The sequence below is a fragment of the Elgaria multicarinata genome, chromosome 3, assembly GCF_023053635.1.
Source record: "Elgaria multicarinata webbii isolate HBS135686 ecotype San Diego chromosome 3, rElgMul1.1.pri, whole genome shotgun sequence".
Lineage (NCBI taxonomy): Eukaryota > Metazoa > Chordata > Lepidosauria > Squamata > Anguidae > Elgaria > Elgaria multicarinata.
In genome coordinates this window covers 106,335,560-106,348,504 of record NC_086173.1, presented here as the reverse complement: position 1 = coordinate 106,348,504, position 12,945 = coordinate 106,335,560, and the positions used below count along the sequence as shown (strand labels likewise).

The 12,945-nt window shown below is 38.4% G+C and overlaps 2 protein-coding genes across 7 annotated transcripts in view; one reads left to right on the top strand and one right to left on the bottom strand.

The window, feature by feature from the left end:
* The window catches only part of PFKFB4 (6-phosphofructo-2-kinase/fructose-2,6-biphosphatase 4), an 82,402-nt gene extending 76,672 nt beyond the window's left edge, over window positions 1–5,730 (top strand). For all 5 annotated transcript variants that reach the window (XM_063121174.1, XM_063121176.1, XM_063121175.1 and 2 more), the window contains one exon: window positions 2,430–5,730. Coding sequence is in view for 1 of the 5 variants with exons in the window: in XM_063121173.1 (XP_062977243.1) it covers window positions 2,430–2,489 (60 nt within the window). In the remaining 4 variants the exon portion in view is untranslated. The remainder of the gene's footprint in view (window positions 1–2,429) is intronic.
* Window positions 5,731–8,494: 2,764 nt separating this feature from the next.
* Window positions 8,495–12,945, bottom strand: part of PRKCD (protein kinase C delta) — a 90,104-nt gene continuing 85,653 nt past the window's right edge. For both annotated transcript variants that reach the window (XM_063121168.1, XM_063121167.1), the window contains exons 17-18: window positions 10,969–11,097; window positions 8,495–9,834 (exon numbers count right to left, since the gene is read on the bottom strand). In XM_063121168.1, coding sequence (XP_062977238.1) covers window positions 9,676–9,834; window positions 10,969–11,097 — 288 coding nt within the window. In that variant the 3' untranslated portion in view covers window positions 8,495–9,675. The remainder of the gene's footprint in view (window positions 9,835–10,968; window positions 11,098–12,945) is intronic.

The following is a 12,945-nucleotide window of genomic DNA, read 5'->3' as shown; positions in this document are numbered from 1 at the left end:
CCCCTCCAGTCTCCTGAAAATGCTATACAGAGAATCAGCTAACCTGGCTGTTTGGGGTGAGCTGTGGTGTGAGGGGGAGGGGAGGGGAGAGATCCCCCCAAATTGTGTGGAGGGTCTTCCCACGAGTGGAACCCTTCTCATGGAAGGCAGACCCTAGATCCAATCCATTATTGATCCAGTGGTGATGTGGATGTACAAATGACTCATATGTGTTTCATACTTCCAGGGAAGAGGAAAATGATGCATTTCCCCCTGCAGAGTAATGTGTGCAATATGTGTAGAGACATGTACAACTTCCCTCTACACCAGAAGTGTATAAAGCAGATAGTAAATTCTGAAGTCTCACTTGGTGTTTGCTGTGAAAACAACGGTTATATCGATAACTATCAGCAAGATTCTATCAGTGATCGCTGATGGTGGAGAAAGATTTGCTCAGGTTTTTGAAATAAGATCAGGGATAGGTTTCCTCATAGGTGTGCTGGTTGAAATACTTGGAGAACTGAATAGAGCTCATTTGGTACACATCAATTGACTTATTGACTGAACAAGATGTTCAAATTGTGGATCTCAGAGTTGAGTATCAGCTGTAGTCCTGGAAAAACTTTCAGAAGCTCCAAGATGAGGTTGAAAATGTACAAGGTTTTGCTTGATACTGAGATCAGGTGGCAAGTGGAATCCCGTGGCTAATGCCAGAGTGACAGACTGCTTCTAGGTAAGCGATCAGCAACTAGTAGCCTTCTAGCCCTGGCGGGGGGTGGGGGTGGTTTTCTGTTGGATCCTCCACTTGCCAATCCACAGGCAAAGAGAATATATGGAGGGGGCAATTGCTGCATCCAGGAACGTAGGACAATGGTAGTAGGGGGCTGCCTACAGCCCTCCTCAAAGGGCCTCCAATAAAAGTAGTCACTGAGTACAGTGTTATTGTCAGGGGTCATCAAAATCACATATGGCTGAGTGCCAGTAGGCATTTCAATTTGTGCTTATTATTATATTATTATTATTTATTTATATAGCACCATCAATGTACATGGTGCTGTACAGACTTTTGGTGCTTGACTTTTAACAAACTTATTTAATTCCACCCCAGGTATTGCTTACGCTATTTGAATGTAGATCCGACTGTAAAAACAAAAACAAAACAAAAAATCCCTTAATATTTTCAGGAAACAGCTGTGCTGATTAATAGCTGATATTGACAAATTGAGCGTTGCACTTAATGCAGGTAATCAGAAATCAAGCCGTGTGTGATTTCATAAGCACTACACAACAAATGGCAACAGACTGTAGCAGCAGGATACAGTCTGCCAGGGGCAGGAGAGAAACTGGAAAATATCTGTGCCTGAGAAAACCAAATGTTTTGCATACGCTGACAGCGTAGCCTGTATGAGTATGGCAGGAGGAGGCAACATGGTGTCCACAGGCAGGAAAAAGCCCCTACATAACATTCTTGGTGCCCATCAAGGTTCCTTACCCCCTCCCATTCTCTTCCCCCCCCAATTAACACTTTTCTTACTGGCAGCTGGAATAGTTGTGAAATAGGATTTTGTTGGTAATGAAAACTCTGGGGTCAAAGGAGTTGTTTATTGTCTTGGGACTCAGATCCTACCTCTGCATTGCACTCCGTCTTTGGGGCAAGTTTCTTGTTCTTTGCCATACCTCCCATGGCAGCCATTTTGTGGTGTTGCCCAGCAGTTTCTCAAATTGCCAGATGTGCCCACAGCCCCAAAAGGTTGCCTATCCCTGGACTACTCTCTTGTTAGGAGTTTTCAGCAGTATTATTGGTGGATGTGTCCCATGTAGTGTCATGACATATCTTAATTGTGATGAGAAGTAGTAGTACATCATGTGTTTAAGAATTGTAGGCTGTCTGTTTTGGTTATTAAAGTAGCTACCAGCATGTGCTATATGTGCTCCTTGGCTTGTGTTGGTTTCCAGTGAACACTTAAAAGCAGGCTTCTGCCCCAGGCTAACTAAGCCCAGGCCTAAAGCCAAGCAGATCCAAGTGAAGCTGAACCCACCAGGTTGCAATCTCTTGAATATCTGCTAAGCTGCTCTTACAGCACAATATAAGGCAAACCCAGTTTATATTTAGGTAGTTATTCCAGGATGAAAGAACATATTACAAAGTAAAGGTATATAGAGCAACCTGTCCCCGATGGAGTCTTGACAAAATACCGCTTTATTGCAGCCCTACCCTATCCATGTTTACTAGGAAGTAAGCCACATTGATGTCAGTGGGACGTACTCTCAGGCAAGTGTGCATAGGATTGCATCCTTAGTTCTACAAATTTTCCGTGATCCAGCCTTTCAAAGGAATACCGTGGTACTGGAAAACATCACGGTCAAGCCAAAGCTCAAGTATGTTTGTTTGTTTTTTAGCATGAAAGCCATCAATGTTGCTGACATGAGGACCTTTGCTTTCTTTTCAGAATGTCTGCGTTAGCCGCTCTCGAGAAGAAGCCTTGAGGACTGTGCCGAATCAGTTGTAGCTCTCTTGGGCCCCAACCCCCGTCCCATACTGCTGAAGCAGTGCTAAGGAAACCACTCAGGGACATGAGAATAATGAAGAAAGCCTTCAAGAAAGCCAAGCCACCTACGAATACACACACTCCTCTTTTTAGAATGTGTTTTAACCCCCTGGGACGAGGCAGACTTAACATGAAAGGTTGAAACATGCCAAGTATTTATGGAACATTGAACAAAATGGCTTTTAAATTAATATATGTTATCTTTATCCTGTTGTTCCTCACCTGTGAATGTTAAGGTGTATGAAATGGGGTTGTCACTTTTAATGTCATATCTTAACTTCAGCATTATTCCGTAAATGATTCCTGCTATTCCAGTTCCAGACTTCCGGTAGTAGCATTTCATTATTATTTTATTCAAATATTATGAGATCTTACATTACCAAACACAAAATAAGCATTTCTCTGAGGATATTTAAAATATTTATTCCAGTATACAAGATCTCTGTCCAACCCTGGAAGAATTCATTCCAATTTTCCTTTCCATTTAGTAAATACTTAATCCTGTTAATATCTACTTTAGCCACAAACAATGTTTTCCTAATCCAATCAGTGCTATACAATAGAATATTATATTTCCATTTTGGGGGGCAATCACACTGTAGTATTTGAAATTTTAAAAAGTATATCTAATTTCCAAATAACTTTATTAAAGGCTCCACTTGATACCCTATAGCACCTACTGGGAAGAATGAATGAATAATATTTGCTCAAGTGCACTCCTTTTGTCTTGTTGAATTGTTCCAAAAAAACCTGGTTATTTTTTTAAAAAATTGGTAGGATAAACATGTTTTATAAGCCTGTTTTTAAAGAGCATTGCTCTTTTTTTTTCTTTTTTTAACTTTAAGCTTTTATTAAAAGAAAGAAATGTCCAAACAGGTTCGAATTAAACCAATGGGAAAATTTTAATTAATATTACCTTAGCTTAGCTTACATGGAACAAATAACAAGACAATAAAATTAGAAGATGGTGTATAGTTGGCAGAGGTTAAACAGCAGTAATAGTGCAGGGTGCAAGACAAATTTCGAGGCACACCAAATGATCACGAGGCTCCAGTGAGTTATTGGCATTATCCGAGCTTATTTTTTATTTTCTTGAACCAAAGTTAACAGATAAAGTATTACATGTTTGTTTGTTTTTAATTGTGTTTTAGTGTTAAGTTGTATTCATGTTTTTCCAGTTAAAGTACATCGGCAGGGTCAGATGAAAGAGATCCTTCAGCAGCTATTGTAAAGATATTTACATTCATAGTGAAATATTCTTCAGTCCCACAAAAGGGGGACTCCTGGTACTCCCTTTCTGTGGGCCTGAAGGATGTTCAGATAATCTTATGCATATAGGAATGCAGTCTTGTAGGTGGATTTGTGAAATTTTATTAATTTTACTTTTTGGGCACAGGCCTTGGGGGGAATATGCTCCACCTGTTGAAATGAATGGAATTTGTACAGAAGAAATTACTCTTAAGAGTGATACAGTTTTGTGCATGTTGGTCCATTTCTATTTGTTGTACTATACAATTTATAGTGTAAATGTTTGTGTGATGGAAGTCAGCAGAAAGCAGCAAATTAGGTGCCTCTTAGTTCTTGAAATGAAGAACTGTTGACCTCTGCAATCAGCATTTTGTTTGTCTCACTATCTGTATTGGTACCTTATTGAACCTTGTCATGCTGTTAATGTTAGAATTCTGTGCAATGTACCATGTTAGCTTTGCAAGTTGGGGGCTCAAATCGTTTTTGGATTTTACGTAGGTGGGCGCTTTAACGCAACCTGTTGCTGTATTGTGAATTTCTTTTAACAACCCAGTTTGAGCAATATTCAATGCTCTGGAAATAAGCCATAAAGCCAATCTTATTTCAGAAAATTCTTACGTTAAACACTTACAGCAACTACACATCAAAAGCGCTTTAGCTCTATTCCATGCTATAAGATAATATGCATTTACATTGTAATGTATTTATTCAGGTAGATCACTAGGTACTGGAGAAGACTGGGAAGCACACACAGTAATATGGGATGTATAAGGTGGAGAAGAGGATGCCGTGTTATGGCTTCCCTGATTAGCATAGATGAATTCAATCAACAAACAAATTCTTTGGATATGGGGCACTGAGTATAAAGGATTTTGCTACTTAAGTGGACTGAATTTAATCCTTGAAGTTGAAGATTTTCCAGAAGAAAAATGGGCAGATATTATTTTGCACATTGTATGGTGAATGTGTATTTTGTAAGAAAATACTCTTCTCTTCATTTAGCCAAGGAAGTAAGCTTGTCTTCATTGATAGGTGTAAAATATTCTTATCTTTCCTTAACCAGAAAAAAAGTATTTGTTTTCCTTATTTCCTGATCTTCATATTTTTCAATGTGCTGTAAAATTCTGTGGCTGAATATTTAATGTATAGTAGATATTTTTATAGATTATATCTAAACATACTGTGATAACAGTGGTTTCTTCTTATTACAGGATGGATGTATAATTGAAAATTTAAGTTATAAATTTAATGTTGATACTTGAAAATATAAAACTAGAAAGCTCTTGATTCTACTTAAACTGTGATCTTAAACACACAGGGTTAGATCCAGGGATTTAGTTGTACTTAACTAGTTGATCATGGCTAACTTAAGTCCCATTGATTTCAGTAGTTCTACTGTAAGTATGACTACATCTGGATCTAACCCACAACTTGAAAGCAAGCCCTTTTGAAATTAGTTGGACTTGCTTCTAAGTAAATGAGTTTAAAATTGAGGTGTTAGATTTTGTGTGCCATCAGCAACACTTGGATTTCCCAATGATCAACTCCATTCATACATTATATATTTTTTAGATATAAAAGGGGAATTTGAGAAACTTGTTTATAAAAATGTGGATCTCACAGACACATTAATCAGGGAGCTGTGATTAGCAGCAGTTTCTTGTTAAGTGTGTAGTTGTGGGCAAACATGGGTTTACAACAGGATAATGTGTGAAATGGCTTTCAGTCAGTACTGGGGAGTTCAAAATGTTATGAAAATCTCTTCATCTTGTCCTAATATGTATAGTTGACCCAAAGGATTTTGAATGAGGATTTTAAATCAGTAGTGACTGTTAATTCATTTACTAGTTCTAATGCAGTCCTTTGATATATCCGGCCTTGAATTTAATATTTTGAGAGATACTAATCTTATGTAATATTTGTTCCAAAATAATAAATGCTCTGTTTTAAATTGCGAGAGTTGCTTTTTTTACTTTTCTCTTTTGGTTCCTTTTGTCATTTAAGTTCTGTCTGCCTGAAGCTCAAGTAAAATAAACATATTCTATATTTATCTTTCCTAGTATATATTACAAGTGCCGCTGATTAATTTGATTCACTTTCAGAAATTTGTGCAAGTTTCAAAACATTCTTTATATTCAACCACATTATGCTAAGAGCTGTGAGGGTTTGCTGTAGTTGGAGAGTATCAACCAGTAGTGGGACTTAGTGTAAGAGCCGAAGAGCCAAAAAAAAAAGGAAAACTCCTATAGTGATGCCAAAAAAGGCAAATAGGTAGAACAAAAGATGTGGTTTATTTAAACCCAAGATCTGTTGTGTTTTGGACCTTAGGGTTCCTTCCTTAAGGTGACTCGATAAATCACTTCTGTTTCGTACCCTCGGCAGAGCACAGGAGTTTAAGGCCAGCGTCAAGGGTTGACCTGTTGCACAAGTTCTTTGCCCTTAGGGACGAGATCCAATCAGCCACTAAGCACGACTCCACACTTCAGCGACAGAGGGTTCAAAAGCGCTTTATTGATTAGTAATCAAGATCTGAGTCTCTTCAAAGGCGAGCAGTCAGACAGAGAAATTGGGAATCTAGCACAGCATTTGAAGCTTGCAAAGGGCAGGGCCCAGTAGCAGCATGAGCCAATCAGAACGTAACACTGGAGCATTGCTAATCTCTGCTGAACAGTCCCCTTTGCTCTACAGTAAGTTACAGTAAGCTAACTTTTGCCTGGAGCCGAGGTCATTGTTTTCGTTAGATAAGACAGATACAAGAAGACACCCTTGAAAACGCCCTCGGGTACGTGACATTTCGCCGGCTGTATAACGGCTACTTCACAGCTTCCTTTAGAAAATGGAGACACCTATGCTAACAGGCCTGATTGGAAGCCTGCTGAGGATACACGGCCCAGCAGGGGCCCACTGACGAGAGCTCCTTGGAATTGTTCTTTCATAGAAATTCCCTTCCTTTCATAGAAGCTGATCCTGAATCCAACCCTCAGGATCCAAATAGTAGATATTCTCTTTTTCAAAACACTTAAATATACTGTGTGGGATCCAGATACCATCTGTGGAATGAAGGGACAGGCAGCAGCTAACTTTTCCCTTTTCTTTCACCATCAACCAAAACATGAATGGCTGGGAGGGGGCCCAGTGGAGCACATCGGGGATGCAGGCAGAGATGACAGAAAATTGGGCAGCAGCACTTTCTGTGAAGGAGCTTAAGGATTTTAAAAATAGTTAATTTTAAAACATCTATTTATCTAGAACCCTCACCTGATCCTAAACAATAAGTAATTGCACCTTTTTTTTAGTTTAATAGCATTAGTATGCCCAAATGCTAGCCTTAAAGGTCATGAAAGACCATAATGAATGATTTTGTAGTTCTGAATCTTGCCCTGTTTATTTAATATGGAAGTCTGCTTAATCAAACCATGTAGCATAATCAGTTGCTACCTTGGAATTCATACTATTGCTAGGAATTTATCCTAGCCTTTAATGCACTGTGTTATTTGTACATAGGTATTACATTTAGGCAGTGTAAATAAATTATCTGCCGAGACTTTGAAATATCTGGGAAACAGCTACAAGAAGCAGTGAGCGACTTTCTGTAATATAATTCTTGTTAGTGGTATTTCATTAGTACTAATTCCATTGGGAAAATGGAAAGATAAATTGTGAAATAACTAATAAGGCTTACTTATGTTGCAATAGGTAATGTATTTGTTATTATGCTGCTTTTAGTAGTAGCACTAGGTATGACTTAACACCCCAGCAGTACACTGAAACAGTGGAAGATTCAGAAATTGCTGTTGCCTAGAAAGATGCTCTACAAGCCTTCCATTTTACATCAGGCCAGCTGTGAGGCCAGTAATTTCTGGAGTCCCATTAAACTTCCTAATTGCATGGGATATTTGTAGTTAGCCATTTCCCAAAAGTCCTAGTAAAACAAGACTAATAACATGTAAGCTACTAAAACCTGTGTTTAATTTAGTATACGATTTCTTAATTTTAAAAAAGTAGCTTATAAATACAAAGCAGGTATTTGTAGCAGTGGAAGCTTGTATTTCAGCTTACAAAAACTTAACTCCATGGAAATATTGTGTTCCCGCTACTCCAGCCAAAGTGTCTGCTGCTGCTGCTGCTGAGAGAGTAAATATTTTTAGTAATCTATGCAACATGGCACAAGGAAAAGATAAATCTTGCAGTGAATTGGAACCTAACCATGTCCAACATCATGTGACTGAGTCTCTTTTGGATACAGTAAGGATAGGTTTTTCTCTATTACAACAAAAGCAGCCAGGGGTTGGATATTTCAAACAGCAAGTGGTTCATTTCAGTACTTGAAATATAACCAAATCTAAATATTCTTGCAACTGGGAGTGCTGATGAGGCAGGGTTTGCAATTGTAGGAGGTTTGGAAGTGCACTCGGCCAAACACACGTATAAGCCTCTATTAATATCTTCACTCTCAAAGAGTGAACATCTTTAATATCACCAGGGGTGGAGAGAGATGTGGGGTAGGGCTTGTGTGCCCACATTCTGTCCTCATTTTAGCTGTACCCGTGTTGCAGGCTAACTATGAATCTAGCCTATTGAGGGCTAGTTGTGGAGTTTCCTTTACAGATAGTCTATACCTGTTGTCTACGGTTCTGACATCCAACTGTCCAGAAACTGAGGAAGGTAGCTTCTAGAGATTAAAGATGGTGAAAATCAAGCAAAATAGATACATGGTGTTTCAGTGAGCAACAGAGCATGTATATTTTTATTTAAAACTTTTAAGTCTTTCATCATTACATCTTCACAATTAAGTAATAACCTAAAATCAACACATCAGTTTTGCATTGTTTATCTTCCCCCAACCCGAACCAAAGTTTAAACTTTCTGTACGTGTTGTACAGAATTTTCTGTCGAGTATAAAAATCTGTTCTTATCAGGCTCCCATGTAGCAATGATTATCACATACTCTGTATTTAAATATTCCTATGGGAACCAGTCTTAATCTCTGGAGTGGTGACTGAACCTTTATTAGCCTGCACTGGATAAAAACCAAAACAAAAAATAGAATCAAGCCAACAGCCATCCTAGGAATCCCTGTGAAGAATCCTACCATGTGAGATGAGATTGTCATATAGCCCCAGCTAGATTTTTTTCTCAGTATCTGTCACCTCCCTTTAACAAAAATGTAAGGTCTGCTTCCATGCATGTTTAGTCAGAAGTAAACCCCACTGAGTTGGGGGACTTGCATCTTACTCAACATGCTTTGGGCTGCAGATAGAGTTTGGTCTGTGATGGTAGTTAATCCAACTGGGAAAGGACTCACTTCTTTTAAAAACTGCAGTACTTCCATGATCTTTAATGTGGTTTCATCCATGAATGACAAAAAGTAAAAGTATTATTATAAAGGTTGTAAACTTGTTAGAGTGAGGCTCTGCAAAGCACAATATCAATTCATGGCACTTATGAATTAAAAATAGTAATATTTGAAACCCAGAATCAACTGAATAAAAATTCAAGTTATTTCATTTGATGATGTAAAAGAACTGGCTAGCTGTGTCACTTTATTTAAAATACCCTTCATAAGCTATCTTTCGCCACTTGAGCAAAATATACAGCATATACATATATTTTTTCCAACAGATAACTGCATTCAAATAACAACACACAATTTACATTTTCCCTGTTGCAGAGAAAATCATTTACACATGATTCACAAGGATACTTATAAACTCAACCATGCAAGATGAAGCTTACTGCCAGTTTCTAAAGAATTAGCAGTAGAATGTAATTAGTCACTATTGAGTGTTATTCAGAATGAAGAAAAAGAGATGAAAGTATCCTCTGATCACATTTCACATGGAGTGCTTGAGAGCTTCTGTTTACAATTGTACTTCAGAGTTCGGTTTTGATTGAAGAACTATTTCTCAAGAATTCGTTCAAATTTGGGGTTAATAAAAGAGAACCCAGCAAATGCAGTCTGATCCATAGAGTCTATTAGATTTTTGTCACTGTAGGATAGTCGGGGCTTCTCACTCAAAAACTCTCTGTCAAAGTTGTTGTAGTCACTTGCTGATTTCTACAAAGAAGAAGGGCAACAACATCATCTGAAGCAGCTTAAACAATCTAGGCTATTGCCCGGAAGAGTCATTAATTCTAGTGACTTCAGATGGACAATCCAACTATTGCAGTATAAGGTCACTTGTCTACATCATCCCACCAAGTAGTAAACAGGAACCACTACACACCTGGTGCAGATGTATGGTAAAACTGGTTATCTTTAAGAACCTCTTGATAAAGCAGATTCTAGTTCAAAAAGCTTATGGTGTGATATATGTGGGAGTCTAAGGTGCCACAAGACTTGTTTTTGTTGCACCACACTAACATGGTGCTCCCTTTGGAAAATAGACAGTCCTGACACATACTCTGGCTATAATTGCTACCAGTCGACTAGGGTAATCATAGCTCAGAGGAAGAGCACAGATTTATATGGAAAAGGTTCCAGGTTCAATTTCTGATATTTTTCAGGCCCCAGGGTGGGGAGGGAGTACACAACATCAGATATCTAAATATTCACAAATGTTACATCTCTAGGCTGAATCGTCCAATTCATGTAGATATTATTCCAGAGTGAGAAAGCGTAGGGCATCAGATCCATGAAATAAATATTTTATACCCATAACCTGCAGTGTTTCCTCCATTCAAATCACTGACCAGTCATTAAGGATACTGGGTGGCTATGGGCAAGCCACTTTCACTCAGCCTAACCTATTTCACAGGCTAGTTGAGAGAATCAGCTAGGAATGCTTGAGAGATTTGATATTTGCAAATTCTGATCCTTAGCTCCTTGACCAATATGTGGATCAAAATTTAATTATTCAATGGCTTTCATACTGCCCAGTGCAGTTTTTGGTTCAATTAATGTCTCAATGTTAATTTGAAAATGCTTGGAAAAAATGGTTTGTGTGTGTATTTTGAAAGAAAAAAAGCATTTGAAAATATGGATTTTAAATGCACATTTTTGTGTGATTTTTTTTAAAATAGAGACTAATATAGAAGCAGGGCAGAATGGACTTATGGGTGAACATATGCAAAAGCAACATGGATAGAAATAAACAGATTTGCCCATTCTTGAGGTGATTCCACATTTGCTGCCCTTAGCTCCATAGTTTTACATTCTATAGAGCATGAGAGAAATTCAGAGGCTACGTACCACTTTTGGTTTGAAAGGTGGTTCCATCTCCCTCTTTTCGAGCGCTGTCCAATTAATTGCTTTGAAGAAAGGGTGGTCTCTGATGCTCCCAGTTATTCCCAATCGTTTTGTTGGATCCCTTTCAAACAGCTACAAAATATAATAACAATCTTAATTAAGTTATTGTTTATTTATTTATTACATTTTTATACTGCCCAATAACCGAAGCTCTCTGGGCGGTTCACAAAAATGACTTTGGCTGGAAATCACAATTCAGAAAGCAAGACCTTGATGAGTAGATTCAAGAGGTTGATGTGTTTGATAGAACTTACAGATCTAAGGCCATCATTGTGGCCAATTTTAGTGACTGTTGTTACTTACCTGACATTCTGGAATGGAAGCAGAATTTGACATGATAAAAATGCTATTCAGTTGTTGAATAGTAAACATGCAAGGAAGGGAAGCACACCTGCGATGCCCCCTCCACTGTCACTTTCATCACCCTCTTAAATACAACAGGAAATTTCTCCCAATCCCTTAGAAATACAACAAAAAAGCAGACCAATATATACAGTAGTAGTAGTAGTAGTAATAATGGTAATAAAATATTTTTTTTAAAAAAATTAATTTTTCAATCTAGTCAAACCACACACACATATACATGTACATGTACATATACATACATAAAATCAATGGAAACAAATACATGATATATATCAGACCAATAAAGACACAATATTGTAACATATTGGTCCAATATATATTGTGCATTTGTTTCCATTGTTTTTATGCATGGTTACAGGGTGGCTTAGCGTGATGTCCAAACCCAGTGTGTGTTTTCCGCGTTGGGTTGTTTTTCACAAGTAAGCCGCTCTGAGACACCATGCGTTGTCGTACGGTTGTTTATAGTGGCTTGTTCTTAGGGTGGCTTGTCACAACGTCCAAACCAGCAGACTCACTTCATTGTGGGTTCTTTATAATGGCAAGAGAGCCCCATTGCAAGAGCAGCAACCCCCCCAAAATCCTGCAGGCCACTCCCTGAGATCTTCCTAGTGCTGCTGCCATCCATCCGCCTCTTCTGCTGTCAGTGCCTGCCCTTCCATCAATACTCCATTGACAGTTGGCAATGTCCCTACTACATTTGCAGCCTTTAAAAAAATATTTTTGGTCCTTAAAGATAGCACAAATGAGCTCATGCCCCTCTACCCCATTCAGCCTTGCATAAACATGCACATTTGCAGGACCACAGCAAGGCATGTTTTCCTATTTTATTTCATGCTACATTAGTTGTTAAATTGGCAAAAGAGAAATAAGTTCCATATACTCCTGTAGCAATTACACCGCTAGCAGGACCTCCCATCTCATTTCAGAATTCTCTCTCAAGGAAATCGCTGAAATGGAGAAATTTGACAGCTGGTATTTCAACCTGTTATGAGAGGGAGGACAAGTGGCATTTCTGGATGTGCAGAGGGCATATGATGTGCTTGGGTATTGTACTAGCTGCTATCATACTTGTCCAACTTAAGAATGCAAGCTGTTTTCCTGTGAATTTTCACATTTGCAAAGGTTCGAAGAAATTAAAAACAACACCTGATCCCATTTGTGCAAACTAGAAGTATGTGGGGAGAAAGGGTTAGCAACATTAAAATTGCTCAGGAAAGGGGAGTACAAGGCTCTGCGATTTTGTGCTTTGCAACTTGTAGATCTGAAAGAAAGCTAAGTAGCAATTGTGGTGGTGGTGGTAAGCTCTCGGCTGTCAAGAATACAAGGATCGGAGAGGGGCTGTGCTATAAACTCAACTGGGATATGTGCCAGGAGGACTGAAAGAAGCCATCTCAAGCTGCCTCACACTTGATCATCTGTCAAGAGTAACATGGGTTGTTCAGCAAACAACAAATCCATGGTAGCTTAGGTGACTTATACCCTGATGTGTAAACTTGTCCATTGCGTACATGATGCTGGCTAGTGTTAATTGTTAAAATGTTATTTTATTATTAC